At 44.5% G+C, this 21634-nt stretch overlaps 1 protein-coding gene across 1 annotated transcript in view; it reads right to left on the reverse strand.

Annotated features, from left to right (window-relative positions):
* Nucleotides 1-21211, reverse strand: part of TMLHE (trimethyllysine hydroxylase, epsilon) — a 44392-nt gene extending 23181 nt beyond the window's left edge. The window contains exons 1-7 of the mRNA XM_069746852.1: nucleotides 21051-21211; nucleotides 12467-12541; nucleotides 10239-10420; nucleotides 9242-9418; nucleotides 8395-8674; nucleotides 7212-7331; nucleotides 5472-5708 (exon numbers count right to left, since the gene is read on the reverse strand). Of these exons, the coding sequence (XP_069602953.1) occupies nucleotides 5472-5708; nucleotides 7212-7331; nucleotides 8395-8674; nucleotides 9242-9418; nucleotides 10239-10419 (995 nt within the window). The 5' untranslated portion in view covers nucleotide 10420; nucleotides 12467-12541; nucleotides 21051-21211. The remainder of the gene's footprint in view (nucleotides 1-5471; nucleotides 5709-7211; nucleotides 7332-8394; nucleotides 8675-9241; nucleotides 9419-10238; nucleotides 10421-12466; nucleotides 12542-21050) is intronic.
* Nucleotides 21212-21634: the final 423 nt, after the last annotated feature.

The raw sequence follows: 21634 nt of genomic DNA on the forward strand, positions 1-21634 counted from the left end.
ATCCTGCCTGAGCGCGGCTATACTGCCTGAGCGCGGCTCTACTGAGTGCAGTTCAACTGCCTGAGTGCGGCTGTACTGCATGAGTGCGGCTGTACTGAGCGCGACTGTACTGCCTGAGTGCGGCTATATTTTATTAGAACACAGAACCACCACAAATCATTAAAGAAAAAAAAGAAAAAGAAATAAATATAAATATATATATACTAGATTGTGGCCCGATTCTAACGCATCGGGTATTCTACAATATGCATGTCCCCGTAGTATATGGACAACGATGATTCCAGAATTTGCAGCAGATTGTGCCCGTCGCTGATTGGTCGAGGCAACCTTTATGACATCATGGCAACCATTATGACATCTACGTCGATACTGTGCCCGTTGCTGATTGGTCGAAGCCTGGTGGCTTCGACCAATCAGAGACGCAGGATATCATCATCGTCGCTGTGCCCGTCGCTGATTGGTCAGAGACGCGGGATTTCTAGTCCGTAGTATATGGACAATGATGATTTCAGAATTCGCGGCAGACTGTGTCCGTCGCTGATTGATCGAGGCAACCTTTATGACATCGTCGCCATGGCAACCATTATGACATCATCGTCACTGTGCCCTGGCGGCCTCGACCAATCAGAGAGGCGGGATTTCCAGGACAGACAGACAGACAAAGACAGACAGACGGAAAAACCCTTAGACAATCTATATATATAATTGACGTAGAAATCCCGCATCTCTGATTGGTCGAGGCCGCCAGGCCTCGACCAATCAGCAACGGGCACAGCGACGATGATGTCATAAAGGACGTAGAAATCCCACGTCTGATTGGTCGAGGCCGCTAGGCCTCGACCAATCAGAGACGGGCACAGCGACGATGATGACATAATGGTTGCCATGGCGACGATGATGTCATAAAGGTTGCCTCGACCAATCAGCGACGGGAACAGTCTGCCGCGAATTCTGGAATCATCATTGTCCATATACTACGGGGACATGCATATTCTAGAATACCCGATGCGTTAGAATCGGGCCACAATCTAGTCTATATATATAATTGTCTAAGGGTTTTTCCGTCTGTCTGTCTTTCTGTCTGTCCTGGAAATCCCGCCTCTCTGATTGGTCGAGGCCAATCAGAGACGGGCAGAGCATCGACGTAGAAATCCCGCGTCTCTGATTGGTCGAGGCTGCCAGGGCACAGTGACGATGATGTCATAATGGTTGCCATGGCGACGATGATGTCATAAAGGTTGCCTCGATCAATCAGCGACGGACACAGTCTGCCGCGAATTCTGGAATCATCATTGTCCATATACTACGGACTAGAAATCCCGCGTCTCTGACCAATCAGCGACGGGCACAGCGACGATGATGTCATAAAGGACGTAGATATCCCTCGTCTGATTGGTCGAGGCTGCCAGGCCTCGACCAATCAACAACGGGCACAGCGACGATGATGTCATAATGGTTGCCATGGCGACGATGATGTCCTAAAGGTTGCCTCGACCAATCAGCGACGGGCACAGTCTGCCGCGAATTCTGGAATCATCATTGTTCATATACTACGGGGACATGCATATTCTAGAATACCCGATGCGTTGGAATCGGGCACAATCTAGTATGTAATATATATATATATATATATATATATATATATATATATATATATATATATATATATATATATATATACACACATACACTCAATATTGCTTAATCATTCACGGTGCTCTATGTAAATAGGTGGCAACCACCACCGGACAGAGAGAAAGGCCCAAACAACCGAACTATGGACTGCCAGGAAGATACAAAAACCAGGAATTTATATTAAAAAAATGCCTTTATTCTATACTCCTTGTGGCAACAATTAAAAAGATCACATTTAAAAAAAATTATATAAATAAATATGTGCGCATAACAGGACATCTCATAACATCCTAATGGCAGACCTGATAGAAAAGTAAGTCCCTTACAAAACAAAGTGATAACTTATATATAACAAATCCATATGAAGCAATGTGCAGTGCACTAAAAATATATATCTTCTCAGCAGCAAACCTGTAATGTGCCAAGTGCTGTGTACAAAAAATATCTCAAGACACACCAATCATATAAGGTGCAATGTTCAAAGTAAACTATTATATGTATCCACAGAAAACACAAGCTCTAACCAGTGCAATAAGATGAACAGACAGACCGTATGTCTGTGTATTCCAAAAGTGCAAGTGCGGAAAGGGACTCAAAAAAATATCGGTATATACCTTAGATGGTCACCTAGTCCTGCAATGGCGCACCCCGACGGGCGTTTCGGTTAATTACCTTCGTCAGGGGGTCAATTGTTGCCACAAGGAGTATAGAATAAAGGCATTTTTTTTATATAAATTCCTGGTTTTGGTGTCTTCCTGGCAGTCCATAGTTCGGTTGTTTGGGGCTTTCTCTCTGAGTGCGGCTATACTGAGAGTGGTTGTACTGCCTGAATGCGGCTATACGGAGCACGGCTGTACTGCCTGAGTGCGGCTATACTGAGCGCAGCCGTACTGCCTGAGTGCGGCTATACTGAGCGTGGCTGAACTGCATGAGTGCGGCTATACTGAGTGTGGCTGTAATGCGTGAGTGCGGCTGAGTGTGGCTGTACTGTGAGTGCGGCTGAGTGTGGCTATACTTTGCGAGTGTGGCTGAGTGGCTCTACTGCGTGAGTGCGGCTGAGTGTGCTTCTACTGCGTGACTGCGGCTGAGTGTGGCTGTACTGTGAGTGCGGCTGTACTGTGTGAGTGCGGCTGAGTGTGGCTGTACTGTGTGAGTGTGGCTGTACTGTGTGGGTGCAGCTGAGTGTGGCTGTACTGTGTGAGTGCAGGCGAGTGTGGCTGTACTGTGTGAGTGTGGCTGTACTGCGTGAGTGTGGCTGTACTGCGTGAGTGTGGCTGTACTGCGTGAGTGTGGATGTACTGCGTGAGTGTGGCTGTACTGCGTGAGAGTGGCTGTACTTACTGCCTGAGTGCGGCGCTGGCTATAATGGATACAGCACCCCTGCAGCGAGCACACCAAGGGCTGACTCCGCCCACTCACGTCACTGGTCACATGCTGGTGACATCATCGAGGGTCCTGGAGCTCCGCTGGTCTCTACATCTACCCTGACGGGAGATGCAGAGCACGGAGCCCCCATGGCCACTATATTATGGGGGATACACGGGTGTGTGGAGCCCCCATGGCCGCTATATTGGGGGGATAAGCAAGTTCGGCTGCGTCACTCTGGTCCAGACTGCGCAGGCGTGGTGTGTCGCGCTTGCGCAGTCTATAAAGGCTTCGGACAGAGTGACGCTCCCACCGTTAGACAACTATATAGTATATATATATATATATATAATATAAGGGTCACTTCCGTCTGTCCTTCACGGATATTCATTTGTTGATTGGTCTCGGCAGCTGCCTGTCATGGCTGCCGCGACCAATCAGCGACGGCCACAGTCCGATAAGTCCCTCCCTACTCCCCTGCAGTCACCGCTCACACAGGGTTAATGCCAGCGGTAATGGACCGTGTTATGCCGCGGGTAACTCACTCCGTTACCGCCGCTATTAACCCTGTGTGACCAAGTTTTTACTATTGACGCTGCTTATGCAGCGTCAATAGTAAAAGGATATAATGTTAAAAATAATAAAAAATTATTATATACTCACCTTTCCCGCTCCTCGCGACGCTCCGGTGACCGCTCCATGGAAGCGGCAGGTTCCGGTGCCAACGATGGTAAGGGAGAAGGACCTGCCATGACGTCACGGTCATTGACCGCAACGTTATCACAAGCCCTGAGCGCCTGCGCGAGAAGGACCTGCCATGACGTCACGGTCATGTGACAGTCACGTCATGGCAGGTCCTTCTCGCGCAGGCGCGAAGAAGCTGCGGTACCATGGGACAGGCAGGGACAGCGTCAGGAGCGCCAGGGGCAGGTGAGTATTTCATATTCACCTGTCCGCGTTCCATCCGCCGGGCGCCGCTCCGTCTTCCCGTCCTCATGCAGTGACTGTGCAGGTCAGAGGGCGCGATGACTTATTAGTGTGCGCGCTGCCCTCTGCCTGAACAGTCAGTGCGGGGAGACGGGATGCTGAGGAGCAGCGACGAGGTGATTTTTTTTTTTTTTTAATTGCAGCAGCATTACATGTGGCACAATGCTGTATGGAGCATCTACGGGGCCATAAAGAACTGCATGGAGCATTATATGGGGCATCTATGGGGCCATAACTGCATGGAGCATTATATGGGACATCTATGGGGCCATAACTGCATGGAGCAGTATATGGGACATCTATGGGGCCATAACTGCATGGAGCATTATATGGGACATCTATGGGGCCATAACTGCATGGAGCATTATATGGGGCATCTATGGGGCCATAATGAACTGCATGGAGCATTATATGGGACATCTATGGGGCCATAACTGTATGGAGCATTATATGGGACATCTATGGGCCATAACTGCATGGAGCATTATAAGGGACATCTATGGGGCCATAACTGCATGGAGCATTATATGGGACATCTATGGGGCCATAACTGCATGGAGCATTATATGGGACATCTATGGGGCCATAACTGCATGGAGCATTATAAGGGGCATCTATGGGGCCATAATGAACTGCATGGAGCATTATATGGGACATCTATGGGGCCATAATGAACTGCATGTAGCATTATATGGGGCATCTATGGGGCCATAACTGCATGGAGCATTATATGAGGCATCTATGGGGCCATAACTGCATGGAGCATTATATGGGACATCTATGGGGCCATAATGAACTGCATGTAGCATTATATGGGGCATCTATGGGGCCATAACTGCATGGAGCATTATATGAGGCATCTATGGGGCCATAACTGCATGGAGCATTATATGGGACATCTATGGGGCCATAACTGCATGGAGCATTATATGGGACATCTATGGGGCCATAACTGCATGGAGCATTATATGAGGCATCTATGGGGCCATAACTGCATGGAGCATTATATGGGGCATCTATGGGGCCATAACTGCATGGAGCATTATATGGGACATCTATGGGGCCATAACTGCATGGAGCATTATATGGGACATCTATGGGGCCATAACTGCATGGAGCATTACACTACGTGACTGGGCAAAATACTACGTGGACATGCATATTCTAGAATACCCGATGAGTTAGAATCAGGCCACCATATATCTCTTGTCATGAACTTGTTAAAAATAAAAGTAAAAAGCAGAACAAGATCAAAAGAACAACTGGTGGAGGCAGGAGTAGAGTCAAGAAATCCGGAAGACGTGATGAAGGATTAGATCATGCGGTTTATTCTCAGTGCGTTTCGCAGCTGAACCAATTCTTCATCAGGAGAACCACCAGGACACCTTCCCGTCATTTCCCTGCCTTCAAAGCCATACAAACAAGTATGGAGGAGCCATGGTGAGTAACATAGGGCAGATGTGCCGCAGTGAGGAGCCACCTACCTCATCATATAAAGCTCCTTATTCCAAGGGTAAACATTTAATACTGGTCCAATCCCCACCATGTGATTGTGGCTCCTTCCGGCATTTTCAATATACTCGTGCCTCAGGGGAATGTTACTGAGGATTTCAAATTCTTCGGGGTGATGTTGTCGCACCTGTTCGGCGCCAAAGAAGCCATCTACCAAAAGAGTGCGCCCCCCGGTGCCTTCGTGCCGCAGGCAATGGAAGAGCTGCATTCTGCAACAGCGAAACACGTGGATTACTAATAGTAACGTATAGGGATAAAACAAGTCTCCTGCCCCCCAAAAAATCAAAATGTTAAAAATTAACCCTAATGTACTTTGATGATGTAAAAGAAAAGCAAAAGTTTATTGTTTTCATAACTCCCCGGGAATTCTGCTCTAGTAGTGAAAAATGTGGCTGAGATTAAGGAACCGCAGAATCCTGGATATTCTGCAAATCTAAGGATTAGATCATGAAAGGGATTAAGGTGGTCTACAGTTAGTAGAACCAAAACACAAGTCACTTAAAGGGGTATTCCCATGTCCAAAATCCTATCTCAATAAGTAGTAGGTGTAGTAATAATATTAAGAAATACCTCCTATTAAGAAATGTAGTATAGTTCTTCTAATTCACTACGTCACTTACCCCATGTGCAGGGCATTGCAGTAGCTTAAGTATCCATGGTTACGACCACTCATATAGTGAGTTGCTAGTGTTGGTAACTATGGATACCTAAGCTACTGCAATGCCTTGCACATGGGGTAAACGACATGGTGAATCAGAAGAACTATGCAACATTTCTAATTGGAGGTATTTGCTAATAGTATTATTACTACAACTACTATATATTGAGTTAGGATCTTGGTGATTGGGATAACCCTTTAACCCTTTCATGACCGGGCAATTTTTCCGGTTCTTTTTTTTTGCATTTAAATTTTTCCATAAACAGGGCTTTTTTTTTTTCTGTTAAAACGAGTTGTAGTTTTGAATAATACCATAGATTTTACTATATAATGTGTTGGAAAATGGGAGACACAAATTCCTATTGCGGTGCAAGGTGAAAAGAAATACATAAATAACTGTTAATCCGCTGCTATTTCGTTTTTGCAGTGTCTATTATGCAATAAAAATGACCCAGGTCAGTAAAATTACAGCAATACCAAACTGTAAAGTTTGTTTTTTTTGTTTTTGTTTTTTTACAGGGACTGTCAGCACAGAATGACTGTTCAAACCAAGATCACACCATGTTCCTGCACGGTCAGACACGGTCATCACACAGTACACAACGGGGGCACATTTATAAGATTATCGCAGCACAGGAGCATTTATGAACCCCTCCAATTGTGGAACTTATTTTTATTTCAAGATTGCTTAATTAAAAAGTACTTTGTTTGTGGGGAAAACCCCTTTTAAAGGGGTTGTCTCAATTTAGCATGTCTTCACCGTTCCACGGGATAGGTGACGATAACATGCTAATCAATGGGGAGGCTGGCACCTGGAAAACACACTGATCCCAAGCACAGAAGTTGGAACAACCCCTTTAATACCATAAGGATGCTTGGCTTTGCAGTCCAATACATGGAGCAGCATAACAAAGTGCTTTAAAGGGCTAATCCCAGAATACGTCATTTTGTAGATTTTGAGCATTCTTGGGTAGTTAGAAAACAAAAATCAGGGTCGGGTGACCCCTTTAGATACAATAGTGCTCCTATAGTTTGCAAGCAAAAATCAACTTACCCACAAGGCTCCTGAAAATAAGTAGTGTCAGTATGACGGTCCAGGGCGAGTTTGGTATATGCAGTGTCTCCTCGTGAGAAATCAGAAGTGAGGTCCCACATTTTACCATAAATGGTCTCGCTAGAGAAATTAAAAATACAGAAATAATCATAATAATAATGTACGAATACCGGCACATGCAGTCAGCTCTGATGTAAGACACTAGAAATATCTGCCTGCTTTGGTAACACTGATTATCCTCCTCTATATAAGCTAATAGTTTATAGGTATGCACCATAAGTCTGAACTGTCATCTGCTACAGTAGAACTGTGTGACAAGAGCTGTGCAGTAATCATCAGTAACTGTAATAGAAGTTTCTCTCCTTTCTTCCCTGTTGAAGTCAAAGTATGACAATGATTTACAAGACAGGCTGAGCAAAGCTTCTATAAGGGGTGGACAGATGTATTTGCACAAGGTTACATGACTAAATTTTAGCAAAATATAAGAATTGTAACCTCTAAAAGGATTTGGAAGAGAATTGTGAAAATAAGAAAAAAAATCCTATATTCAACCTCTTCAATCTCACGCACACTCTAGATGGCTCTGTTTGGTCTTTGCTTACCTCCTGCAACGATCACATGATGCACATCATTCACAGAACCCCTGCAGCCAATCACTGTTCTCGGCATTAATGGGGGGCACATACAGCCCGTGAAGGATATATGGCATGCAATGAATGCGGGAAATAACCAATACGTCGAGGGTATCAATGTAGTGTCGGGAGAGTTAACCCAATCCTCACTCTTGGCTAAACTCTTCAAAACCTCTTTAAAATAATGAAATATTAAGCACAGACTAGAAAATTAATTGGTCTAAATTAACATTGGGAGATCTGAAGCTCCCCCTAGTAGGTAATAAGAAAATTATTTTAATTTTTTTTTTTTAGGGAAACCATTGTAATCAGAAATAATATGAACAATTTTGCTCTAAAGTCCTAATTCAGAAACCTGAACCTTTGTGTTAAAAAATGCTCAGCTCACAATTAAATGTGACGTTCTGCCGGGCGCAGCTTTATAGAGGGTAGAACAATAATATGGCTGTGGTTTACCATCCCTGTGCTCAGCATTTACTTCCCTTTGTCGCTATTTTATCGCTCATCGTCTATTTACGTAGATGAATACAACACATATAGCGTGAAGTTACCGGATGTGGCTTATCCTCTCTGCCACTCTCTCCGTGTCTTCTCGGGTGGCTGGAACATCATCTACAAAAGCAATACCATAAAGTAGGAAATTCTGTAGAAAGTCTTTCAGCCCCTCATTTGTCTCCAGGAAAGCAGAGTAGCTGACGGCCGGGACGTTTGCCTCTCTATAGATCTTCTCGTTCCACAATACCCTGGGCTGCACGAGTTGCTGCTTCTGTCCTTCATAGCTGTGCTGCGAGAGCCACTCCAGGCTGTACCGGGTCATGTGTCCGTCCGGCCCTGCGATGAGAAGGAACAATAATAGGGTAGTACTATAGGTCGTGCTGCATAAAGGCACCGAGAACAGCTGATCCTTGGAAATGTCGGGCGTCACTGATCTGATATTAATACTAGACACAGTCCAGCAACAATAGTGGTGCTGTTTATGTAAAAAATGCAGGACCTTTGTTGTTGTTTTTTTTTTTCCAATCCTAGATATTCTTTTTAAAGGAATTTTCTGAGCTGAAATGAAAAATTTGAAGGCACTCTCTGTGACTCCAGACAGCTGAACCGTGACAATTTGCTGTGTGCATATATTTTATCCTCATGCAGGTGGGCGATCATGTGCCGACTAGTCTTATCCAGGTTCTTTTACTTCTCTTCCATTTATAAAAGCCATGTGAGTCTACATGGCACGTGACCACACAACTACAAGGGGAAAGGAGGGGACTTGTGCCGATTCATTAGTCAGAAAGAGTGACTGCAGACTTTTCATTTCAGCCCAGATAACCCCTTTAAGGACGCTCAGATTGTGGCTAAAGATGGGAGAAACGTTCCCTGTAACTAACTCTTATGCTGAAGACTTACATGTTAGGTACAGAGTGGTCTGATCTACTCGCACTTGTGCTGGCTTGATGTCCAGCTCGATGCTGGCCGTGTCCAGGCTGCGCTGGTTGGTTTTGGTGTTATAGCAGGAGGCTGAGCGGCAGTGATCCCGGAGCCACACGTAGTCAAAGCGCATGCAAGTGCCGGAGTACAGCAGTTCTGTTAAGAAGCAAGAATAAAGGAAATAAATGCAACATTTTTCAAACTATAAGACTCATTTTTTTTGCAAGGAAGTGGTAAGCAGCATCTTTTAGTCTGCAGCCCGGGGTAAATTCACAGCGTCCGGACCCCCTTACCACTTACTTTACAATCAATGAATTCACAAATGCTCTGACTGATGATCAGCGCGTCCTTGTTTGTGTCTTTCCTTGTAACTTCAGGACTACGGGCGGCTTGCTTTCTCCCTTATGATGGTGCTGATAAAGCCCCCGTCTATGGACGTCTCTGGGGCCACCTGACTGAGGTTCTTCACAAGGTTCAGCTGTCTGCTCTTGGCTATCGGAAGGACCCCCGTTATCGGCAGGATGCTGATTTGCTTGTTTGTTTCCAAGCATACAGAGTACAGCAAGGAGCTTTCTGTTGCACCCCTCAAATACAGAAACAAGGCTGAGGCAATGGTGAGGAGCAACCAGGACCACACCGAGATGAGGCCGGGAAGATCCTGGGGCACCGGCAGTCATGGACCGGAAATCAACACATAGGTTAACAGGGATAGACATTGTGGTAGGACCCTGATGGGAAAGGGATTGAGTGACCCCAAGAGGGGAATGACGGTTGTCAGACGGTGATATGATGGGGGTGATGATGAATCTAGTGATCAATAGACAGATCTGGGGCAGGTGGTGGCTTAAGATCCCACCCATACATCACATATACAAGGAAGGGATGGGGGGCCGGCAAAGGAGTATAAAAAAAACTCCAAAATTGGATGAATCAATAGTGACTGATAGTAACATATTTCCCAAAAGTGTAAACTTACCGAAATGATCCGCCTGCAGGAGCCACGAGCATTCCTGAGCCTCCGAGGCTGTGCTGAGCCATCGTACCGCCGAAGGAGAAGATCTCTGCAATCTGGGAGTCCATCGATGCTGTCGTTTAACCCCCTTGGTTAGAAGCCCCCTGGCCTGTGGATAGAGCCATGCCAGCCTGCGACACCACATGCTGTCCCGGGACGGAAAGTCATGAGAACATGGTAAGCAACAGTGCCAGACAGAAGTAAAGGGCGGGAGAGCGACCAACGGAAAATCACAGAGTTACTGAAAAAGGGGGTAAACTGCTAAATATAGGACTAAATAAGCAGAATGAAAGGACAGGAAAAAAAAAAATCTGAAATGTCATCGCCTATTGTGTCACCACTCCAGCAATTAACATGTCAGCAGAGCGGACCCGCGTGAAGACGCCAAAGTGCGCGGACTGAACTCACATCCAGAGAATTTGGTTCCAGGCCAGTAGTCGTCTAATCTGTCCAGGACGGAAGGCAAAGCTGAGGGCCGAGGAGCAGGCACAGGCTGGCTACACTAAGCCCACCGTCGGCCTGGTGCTGCCTCAGCCATGCCCCCCTAATGATCCTAAAGTGCACATCAAAAGCGACCGGCAGACTGGGCCCCCCACGTAATCACATTACCGGCAGACCGGGCCCCCCACGTAATCACATTACCGGCAGAATTACACAGCAGAAGGGACGCAGACGACCTCTGCACAGTCTCAGACACTTTCTTCTGCTCTGAAGACTTTATATTAAAGATTAACTAGATCAGCAATATCGCGTTATCCTCACTGCAATGCCACAGTGCCGACCACGCGATGTCCACGCTGGATGATTAGACCACCAGACCAGCAGGATTGAGGTGCTGACTACAGAGGATGGGCGCCAGTCGAAGTATCCTTTCCCCCCTTCCTTTCTTCATCAACCTGGGCCAGGTAGTAAGTGATTATTCAGAAATGGAAAACTGGCCACTGCTGATATGCTGCAGAGGTGGCCGGTAACCCAGACACTGAGTATTAAACCATAGAAGTAATAATCCTTTTATAAGAGGTAAGCAGCAATGGTTCTTGCTTTTACTTTGCAGCTTTACCGAATTAACAAGAGAGAACCCCCTTTGAATGTTTTTTTTAAGGGTATGTTCACACGTTGCGTTTTTGCTGCTTTTTTTTAATGCAAATTACAAGCTGCTTTTTACACTACCAGCAAAAGGTATGAGATTTCAGAAATCACAATTGCTTCTTTTTCCTGTCTGAATTGGAAAACTGCTGGGTGTGTGAATACTGCAGCATGCCACGTTCAGCGTTTTTTAGTGTTTTTTTTTTCACCATAAAAAACTGAGTACGTGCAAAAACCCAACCAGGTGTTTTACTGCATTTTTTGGTGAATAAAACTAACAGACAAATGACATACAATATGCACCAAAAAATGCAGTAAAAAAAACAAAAAAAAAAAACACCAAAAATAAAAAAAAGGTGCAAAACCCGCTTTTCTTAAGCAGCTTCTTCACTGCCGAGAAAGCAGGTTTTGCCTGCAAAAAAAGCAATATGTAAACATAGCCTTACAGTTGACATAAGTGATAAAACCGTGGACAAGCCCTTTCAAATTTTGTCTCTGATATATGAAAAAATGACCTAAAGCGTGAAATTAGTTAATAAAAAAAGAAAACAAAAGCAGATATTTCAATCACTTGCTGCTGACGGTCTCTGCTCATTTCCTGGATGTCTCATGCATCATTCAAATGACCGCTACTGATAATTACTGATCTCTCTACCAAACACATGACCTCTGCGGACAATCACTGGCTGCAGAGGTCACATAAATGCGGCAGCCAATAAGCAGAGACTGTCGGGACCACCCTAAATCTTGACTAAAGCAATGATCAAACGTATTAAAAGATTTTCTATTCTACAGGATAAATGATAAATTATCGGTGAGGCCCCAAAGATCAACACAATGGGGGGTTCTGAGCCCCGTTCCTCATAGTCAGGATGAAATGGAGCGTGGCCGTGAATGACATCTACTGCTCCGCCAATCTTACAGATCCTAAACGAAGCGACAGCAGATGTCGAGTAACGAGAACTTGCGCTCATCACTACCGACCACCTCTGCAGTCTAACAGAAGTGGCTGAGCTCCTAGGCAAGGAGTGCAAAGCAATTTCACAAAAAGATTCATAAAAAAAGTAAACTAACAATTATGAATTAAAAGAAATAAACCTACAAACCTTCTCTGGTGGAGTCTTCAAAGCCAGCTCTTACCGAAGAACCGGGAATCTTTACTCCTCAGATATCAAAGGTTGCTGAGGAAGCATAAAATATGATTGATGAGTAAACCAGAGTGTTGGTGTGTTTTCCTGAATCGTCTACAAATAGGGGTTAAAGGTTAACTGGAAAGACGAGACACAAATGGCGTAACGTAATATATCAAAGTTATTACATTGCAATACAGTGAAAGCGACTGAGGCTACAAAAGCCATTAATGGCCTCCACAGGCTTTGCAAATCTGCAAAGTAACGTGCATGTTAAAGTTTTGCTAACAATTTTACCCTGGAAAAAGTGAAATCTGCAAGTAACTAGAGACAGCAAACTGAGCGCCTATGGTCCAAAATGCAAAATGCAGGAGAACCTGGCGCTGTAGTAGGAGGTCTACGCAAATATGGTGGCACTCAGTGAAATATAGGGGATATATCGGCCGTGCACTTTTATTCGGTCTCCCATGACAGCATCCCTATAATCGTGGTGCTGTCATTTGTATCCGAAAAACACTGCTACCGGTAAGTAGCTAAGCATTTATTCAGTCTCCCATGACAGCACCACGATAAGGGTGCTGTCATGGTATCCGAAAAACACCTCTACCGGTAAGTAGCTAAGCATTTATTCGGTCACCCATGACAGCACCACGATTATAAGGGTGCTGTCATGGCATCCCAAAAACACCGCTACCGGTAAGTAGCTAAGCATTATTTTTCACCATTAGAGAAGAGCAAATAGATTAGCACTGCCCAGGTCCGACAACCGCAGAGTACAGCAGAAGACGCTGAAACGAGGTCGTGGAAATCTTTTTTTTTGTCATCTCTATTCACCCAGAGCAGGACACACGGGAAAAACAGGAACACTTTCCCATACGGATGGCTTCCCATCTCCTTGTTCTGGATCCGTTTTGATTTTTCTTTCTAAATGCCAGAAACTGGAACCCAAGAATATTCACAATGAAAAAAATTCACCAGATCCAAAAACATTAGCATAAGGGAACGTAAGCACTGAAAGCGTCTAAGGAATGGTGGTCACCACGCAGGGAACAAGAATTTTACAAAAGGCCAAAAGTAATGCCCGTTTAGGACATCTGAATTTTATGTCATAAGTAAAAAAAGGGAGAGTTTTCATCATTGGGCTGTATCCAGTTTCAGTCAGTGTGTTCACTTTTTACGTCAGTGTCACATACGTTTTTCTTGCATACAAAAAAAAATATATATATTTTTTTGCAAGCTTCTCCTACCCAGTAAACAGTAAAAAATGCACAGCAGTAAGATGACATCTATATACTGTCCATTTATTTTTTGATGACCCATTGATGAGCATTTCAAGTTTGTCCATGACTCTTTGGATCAAAAAAAGGACGTGCACATTTTTTTTTGCAGACACTCATCTCATAATTTGTCTTGCACGTATGGTCAATCCCATAGACTATAAAGGGCGTGAAAAACAGATGTGTGAATAAGGCCAAATTATACAGTTTTACATAGGAGAGAAGCAGCTCACAGATCCCGAGGACTAGAGCAGAAGAGTCGGAGTTGGAGGTTTGGCTTACCGGCCCCACAGCCCTGCTTAGGTCTATCTGCTTTCTGTCGTTATGGTTTAATTGTGAACTATTCCTATATAAAGTAAAGTTGTACATTCTGTCCAAAACTAAAATAGCATGTACTGCATACGTTCTAAAGTTGACCAAAAATATTTGCAGAAACCTAGTCCAGTGGCCACATCGTTAGTGCATGGCCCACCGGAGTCCTGCGAACCTGCTCCTATCATGCAGCATCCCTGATTGGCAGGGATGTGGAGTCGGGGTCCATTTTGGTGACGTAGGAATAAAATAGACCGACTCAAACTCCTAAAATATATCATACATTGGGTTCAGTACAAGATGTGCTGTAGTTTCATAAGAATTTGGGAAAGTTATGAAATGTCCTATGTCTGGACAAGATGGAAGAACTAGAAGCAGAAATATCTACAGGTAACTTTGACATAGTGGGAATAACCGAGACATGGTTAGATGAAAGCTATGACTGGGCAGTTAACTTACAGGGTTACAGTCTGTTTAGAAAGGATCGTAAAAATCGGAGAGGAGGAGGGGTTTGTCTCTATGTAAAGTCTTGTCTAAAGTCCACTTTAAGGGAGGATATTAGCGAAGGGAATGAGGATGTCGAGTCCATATGGGTTGAAATTCATGGAGGGAAAAATGGTAACAAAATTCTCATTGGGGTCTGTTACAAACCCCCAAATATAACAGAAAGCATGGAAAGTCTACTTCTAAAGCAGATAGATGAAGCTGCAACCCATAATGAGGTCCTGGTTATGGGGGACTTTAACTACCCGGATATTAACTGGGAAACAGAAACCTGTGAAACCCATAAAGGCAACAGGTTTCTGCTAATAACTAAGAAAAATTATCTTTCACAATTGGTGCAGAATCCAACCAGAGGAGCAGCACTTTTAGACCTAATACTATCTAATAGACCTGACAGAATAACAAATCTGCAGGTGGTTGGGCATTTAGGAAATAGCGACCACAATATTGTGCAGTTTCACCTGTCTTTCACTAGGGGGACTTGTCAGGGAGTCACAAAAACATTGAACTTTAGGAAGGCAAAGTTTGAACAGCTTAGAGATGCCCTTAATCTGGTAGACTGGGACAATATCCTCAGAAATGAGAATACAGATAATAAATGGGAAATGTTTAAGAACATCCTAAATAGGCAGTGTAAGCGGTTTATACCTTGTGGGAATAAAAGGACTAGAAATAGGAAAAACCCAATGTGGCTAAACAAAGAAGTAAGACAGGCAATTAACAGTAAAAAGAAAGCATTTGCACTATTAAAGCAGGATGGCACCATTGAAGCTCTAAAAAACTATAGGGAGAAAAATACTTTATCTAAAAAACTAATTAAAGCTGCCAAAAAGGAAACAGAGAAGCACATTGCTAAGGAGAGTAAAACTAATCCCAAACTGTTCTTCAACTATATCAATAGTAAAAGAATAAAAACTGAAAATGTAGGCCCCTTAAAAAATAGTGAGGAAAGAATGGTTGTAGATGACGAGGAAAAAGCTAACATATTAAACACCTTCTTCTCCACGGTATTCACGGTGGAAAATGAAATGCTAGGTGAAATCCCAAGAAACAATGAAAACCCTATATTAAGGGTCACCAATCTAACCCAAGAAGAGGTGCGAAACCGGCTAAATAAGATTAAAATAGATAAATCTCCGGGTCCGGATGGCATACACCCACGAGTACTAAGAGAACTAAGTAATGTAATAGATAAACCATTATTTCTTATTTTTAGGGACTCTATAGCGACGGGGTCTGTTCCGCAGGACTGGCGCATAGCAAATGTGGTACCAATATTCAAAAAGGGCTCTAAAAGTGAACCTGGAAATTATAGGCCAGTAAGTCTAACCTCTATTGTTGGTAAAATATTTGAAGGGTTTCTGAGGGATGTTATTCTGGATTATCTCAATGAGAATAACTGTTTAACTCCATATCAGCATGGGTTTATGAGAAATCGCTCCTGTCAAACCAATCTAATCAGTTTTTATGAAGAGGTAAGCTATAGGCTGGACCACGGTGAGTCATTGGACGTGGTATATCTCGATTTTTCCAAAGCGTTTGATACCGTGCCGCACAAGAGGTTGGTACACAAAATGAGAATGCTTGGTCTGGGGGAAAATGTGTGTAAATGGGTTAGTAACTGGCTTAGTGATAGAAAGCAGAGGGTGGTTATAAATGGTATAGTCTCTAACTGGGTCGCTGTGACCAGTGGGGTACCGCAGGGGTCAGTATTGGGACCTGTTCTCTTCAACATATTCATTAATGATCTGGTAGAAGGTTTACACAGTAAAATATCGATATTTGCAGATGATACAAAACTATGTAAAGCAGTTAATACAAGAGAAGATAGTATTCTGCTACAGATGGATCTGGATAAGTTGGAAACTTGGGCTGAAAGGTGGCAGATGAGGTTTAACAATGATAAATGTAAGGTTATACACATGGGAAGAGGGAATCAATATCACCATTACACACTGAACGGGAAACCACTGGGTAAATCTGACAGGGAGAAGGACTTGGGGATCCTAGTTAATGATAAACTTACCTGGAGCAGCCAGTGCCAGGCAGCAGCTGCCAAGGCAAACAGGATCATGGGGTGCATTAAAAGAGGTCTGGATACACATGATGAGAGCATTATACTGCCTCTGTACAAATCCCTAGTTAGACCGCACATGGAGTACTGTGTCCAGTTTTGGGCACCGGTGCTCAGGAAGGATATAATGGAACTAGAGAGAGTACAAAGGAGGGCAACAAAATTAATAAAGGGGATGGGAGAACTACAATACCCAGATAGATTAGCGAAATTAGGATTATTTAGTCTAGAAAAAAGACGACTGAGGGGCGATCTAATAACCATGTATAAGTATATAAGGGGACAATACAAATATCTCGCTGAGGATCTGTTTATACCAAGGAAGGTGACGGGCACAAGGGGGCATTCTTTGCGTCTGGAGGAGAGAAGGTTTTTCCACCAACATAGAAGAGGATTCTTTACTGTTAGGGCAGTGAGAATCTGGAATTGCTTGCCTGAGGAGGTGGTGATGGCGAACTCAGTCGAGGGGTTCAAGAGAGGCCTGGATGTCTTCCTGGAGCAGAACAATATTGTATCATACAATTATTAGGTTCTGTAGAAGGACGTAGATCTGGGTATTTATTATGATGGAATATAGGCTGAACTGGATGGACAAATGTCTTTTTTCGGCCTTACTAACTATGTTACTATGTTACTATGTTCTGTTCCTGATCTAAGGATCTCGGCTTTTAGCTGACATGAATGCACCTTATGTACATGCTCAGTAGTGACCAGTGCTGTGGAGTCGTATGTGAGATGAATCTGTGCTGTACTTTATGTACATGCTCAGTAGTGACCAGTGCTGTGGAGTCGTAGATAAGATGAATCTGTGCTGCACTTTATGTACATGCTCAGTAGTGACCAGTGCTGTGGAGTCGTAGATGAGATGAATCTGTGCTGCACTTTATGTACATGCTCAGTAGTGACCAGTGCTGTGGAGTCGTAGATGAGATGAATCTGTGCTGCACTTTATGTACATGCCCAGTAGTGACCAGTGCTGTGGAGTCATAGTTGAGATGAATCTGTGCTACACTTTATGTACATGCTCAGTAGTGACCAGTGCTGTGGAGTCGTAGATGAGATGTATCTGTGCTGCACTTTCTGTACATGCCCAGTAGTGACCAGTGCTGTGGGGTCGTAGATGAGATGAATCTGTGCTGCACTTTCTGTACATGCCCAGTAGTGACCAGTGCTGTGGAGTCGTAGTTGAGATGAATCTGTGCTGCACTTTATGTACATGCTCAGTAGTGACTAGTGCTGTGGAGTCGTATGTGAAATGAATATGTGCTGCACTTTATGCACATGCTCAGTAGTGACCAGTGCTGTGGAGTCGTATGTGAGATGAATCTGTGCTGCACTTTATGTACATGCTCAGTAGTGACCAGTGCTGTGGAGTCATAGTTGAGATGAATCTGTGCTGCACTTTATGTACATGCTCAGTAGTGACCAGTGCTGTGGAGTCGTAGTTGAGATTAATCTGTGCTGCACTTTATGTACATGCTCAGTAGTGACTAGTGCTGTGGAGTCATATGTGAAATGAATATGTGCTGCACTTTATGCACATGCTCAGTAGTGACCAGTGCTGTGGAGTCGTAGATGAGATGAATTTGTGCTGCACCTTATGCACATGCTCAGTAGTGACCAGTGCTGTGGAGTCGTAGTTGAGATGAATCTGTGCTGCACTTTATGTACATGCTCCGTAGTGACCAGTGCTGTGGAGTCGTATGTGAAATGAATCTGTGCTGCACTTTCTGTACATGCTTAGTTAGTGACCAGGTGAGTAGTCTCCGAGTATTTGTGACTGTGTGAAGATTTAGTTTTCGTTGCCTCAGCTGAATGATTTACAGCTGATAGACAGCTTGAATACATATGGGGATTCCCTAGCAACCAGGCAACCCCCACATGTAGTCAGGCTGGCTAGTAGCTGTACATCATGCAGCTGTGTCAACAAAAACTAAATCTCCGAGCAGTCACAAATAGGAGACCACCCGAGCAACGAGTATACTCGCTCATCACTAGTGACCAGTGCTGTGGAGTCAGAGTTGACATGAATCTGTGCTGCACTTTATGTACATGTTCATAGTGATCAGTGCTGTGGAGTTGGAGTCGGAGGTTGAGGAGTAAGAGACAGGTAGGAGAAGGTTTTCAGAACTTTGGTCAAGCAGCCACATGGACTATGAACATGGCCGCTGGATTAGGGTTCTACGAATCATATTACTCAACTCTAATATGTACTGTAGTTGTTGTAAATTGTGCTGTTCTTCCCCCAAAGTTAACATTTGCAGACATTATTTCCTCTTTTATCCCTTGCTTTCACTAATTTCTTTTCATTCTGCTGAGCCAAGCATTCGTGTCCATAGTCCTGGGTCTGACAGCTATCAGATGGCCGATCATATGACCAACCATTGCCCAATATGTGGCGACCTTAATGCTTCATTCACACGTCAGTGATTTTTCTCCTATGTAAACCCCCCCCACCCACCAGCAAAATATTTGCACAGCAAAGAGGGCAGCAGCATTTACCTGCCCAGGTCTCAGAACTAAATAGGATGCAGCAAACCCATGTAATAAAGATGGCGGCAACACAGGTGCAAAACTGTTCTCATGGGGTGCACTTAGTGCTGGGCAGCCACCTGATCTAATAGTATGGGCGTCACTAAAGGCTGTAAGCCAGACACTGTGCACTACCTGTGTGTGACCAGCTCCCTATACAAGCTGCTTTTGTACAATTTTAATATTAAGCAGTCACCCCCTCCATGGACAGGTAGGCTGTGAGCGGTTGTCTCATCAGAATTGTGCACCTGTGTTGCCGCTTATCTTTATTACATGGGTTTGATACATCCTAAACTGCTGCCCCTTTTTTTTTTTTTGCTCTGAGAATTTTTGAGGGAATTTTCAATTCCTCTTATTGTGACTTTGCTTTTATTCCCCTCCCCCCCAGTAAAATAATAAAACCTATACTCACCGCCGGCGCCGTTCCAGTGGTGTTGGCACTCGCCCTCCTGGGGATCGCGAATCAAGACCCAAATCAGACATCCGGAGGAAGCAAGAGCCGCGGCTGATCCCTCCGAATGTCAATTATGTCTGAAGGAGGAGCGGGTGAAGCCAGCGCTGATTGGCCACAGGGTTCGCGAGACCTCACGTGATGCAATTCCCCGGGAGAGCCAGTGCCGGCACGGTAGGTACGGGTCACGAGCGCATAACTTGCATGAGTGCTATCAAATGTTTTATCAGACTGCACTTGGCCCAAAGTTATACGATGGAGCAGCTCAGATCTGCTCAAGTCTATGGGTGCGTGTAAAATATTGGACTGCGCTCGAATATCAGCGGTGAAACACCACCTACAAGGGGGAGTGCGGGAGACCGGGTCACATCTCGGTGATGTAAGGCCAACTGCCAGAGACCAGAAGCCGCAGCACCAGCCGGGGGTCCCGTGATCAGGATGTTGGCTACTGGTATAGGTCACACAGCAATGTTACGTAGAATCACCTCCTACCCATGCATGTTAATAGTGCGGCTGTCACATCTGCGCACAATTACCAGTGGATCGTTGGGTAAAGGGACTGGACATTCCCGGCAGCAGATTATTTTAAGTCTGGGAGGGGGGAGAGAAATTAAATCTACCGTTTAAGGCTAGGTTCACATTGCGTCAGTGCAATACTTTTAGCGGATACGCTAACGGATTGCGCTATCGCAATGTCCAAAAAGGGATTGCGTTTGGCAATCCCGCTAGTGCAGATCTCCTCTCTGCGCTAGCGAAGAACGGACCCTGAACGCTGCAAGCAGCGTTCGAGGTCCGTCCGAAACTAACGGCACATCGCTGACGCATGCCAAAAATGGCATACGTTAGCGATGCGTTAGTGATCTGTTAGCACATTGCAGCCAATGGGTGCACTAATGGATCCGTTTTATGGTGTTAATTGCGACAATTTCGCCATGTAACGGATTCCGTTAGCGGACACGCACTAACGCAATGTGAACCTAGCCTTAGAGACAAGTATGGAGGCCCCCAAACACATTTGGTTGACCGCCGCTGGACATACAGCGTAAATTAAGGTATCTGACTACAGAGCAGACCCAAACTGTAGTCTGTTACCGAGGGCAACCAGCAGAAATAGTATAAAAACCAGTTTGTCAGTACATTCATAGCATTCTGCCGCCTGCGGCTCACTGGTTAATGTGAGATTACACCTCTCAGCAGATCCTGACTTTTAAAGACATGCTTGGGGTTGTGGCTTTACAAAGTTAGCCACTGTAACATAAAAACGACAAAACAAACAAACAAAAAAAAAAAAACAGATGCATTATAACTGTAAGTAGTAGCAATGCAATTCAGTGCAGCTATGATGACACATTCCCAGCCTATAAAATAAAGAGACATTTTACCACGAAAAGCAGTTTTGCAGCACATTACCTGGCAAGACCGGGGCCCCTTGCGGACGAGTTACTGAGCTTTACATTTCATCTGGACAGCACAATTCTTTACACTCCAGGCCTCATGGCAGTTGTAGTTTTTTTTGATGCTCTATTACCCTACAGAATGCATAATCTGGACTACATTGCCCAGGATGCACTGCGCACAGTTAAACGAGACCTCACTCGCCGAGCTACTCACCAATAGACGCCCACTGCTGAAGGACGACGGGAAATGTAGTTTAGATCCAAATCAGCCTCATCACTATGAGGAAGAGGGGAACTATCACTCCCAGAATTCTAAGCGGCGTCCACGCTGGACGAGGCTCCTTTCTGTCCTGCAGACTGGCCTGCGCTTGTTACTTGCTGGCTGGCCTCGTGTGTGGAAGAAAGCGCTGCATTCATGGTTATGATATTCCTGTACAAATTTGTTCAATGTTTGTTTTTCAATTTTTTTTCCTATTTTTTAAAGCGAGTCTTCCATTTATAAACCTGTTTTTGTGGATTTTTGTTGCATTTTTTTACTTGTATTCAGGAGAAAAAAAGAAGTAAAGGGCATAATTTTTTTTTATTGCATACAATATA

The sequence above is a fragment of the Ranitomeya imitator genome, chromosome 2 (genome assembly GCF_032444005.1).
Source record: "Ranitomeya imitator isolate aRanImi1 chromosome 2, aRanImi1.pri, whole genome shotgun sequence".
Classification (NCBI taxonomy): Eukaryota; Metazoa; Chordata; class Amphibia; order Anura; family Dendrobatidae; genus Ranitomeya; species Ranitomeya imitator.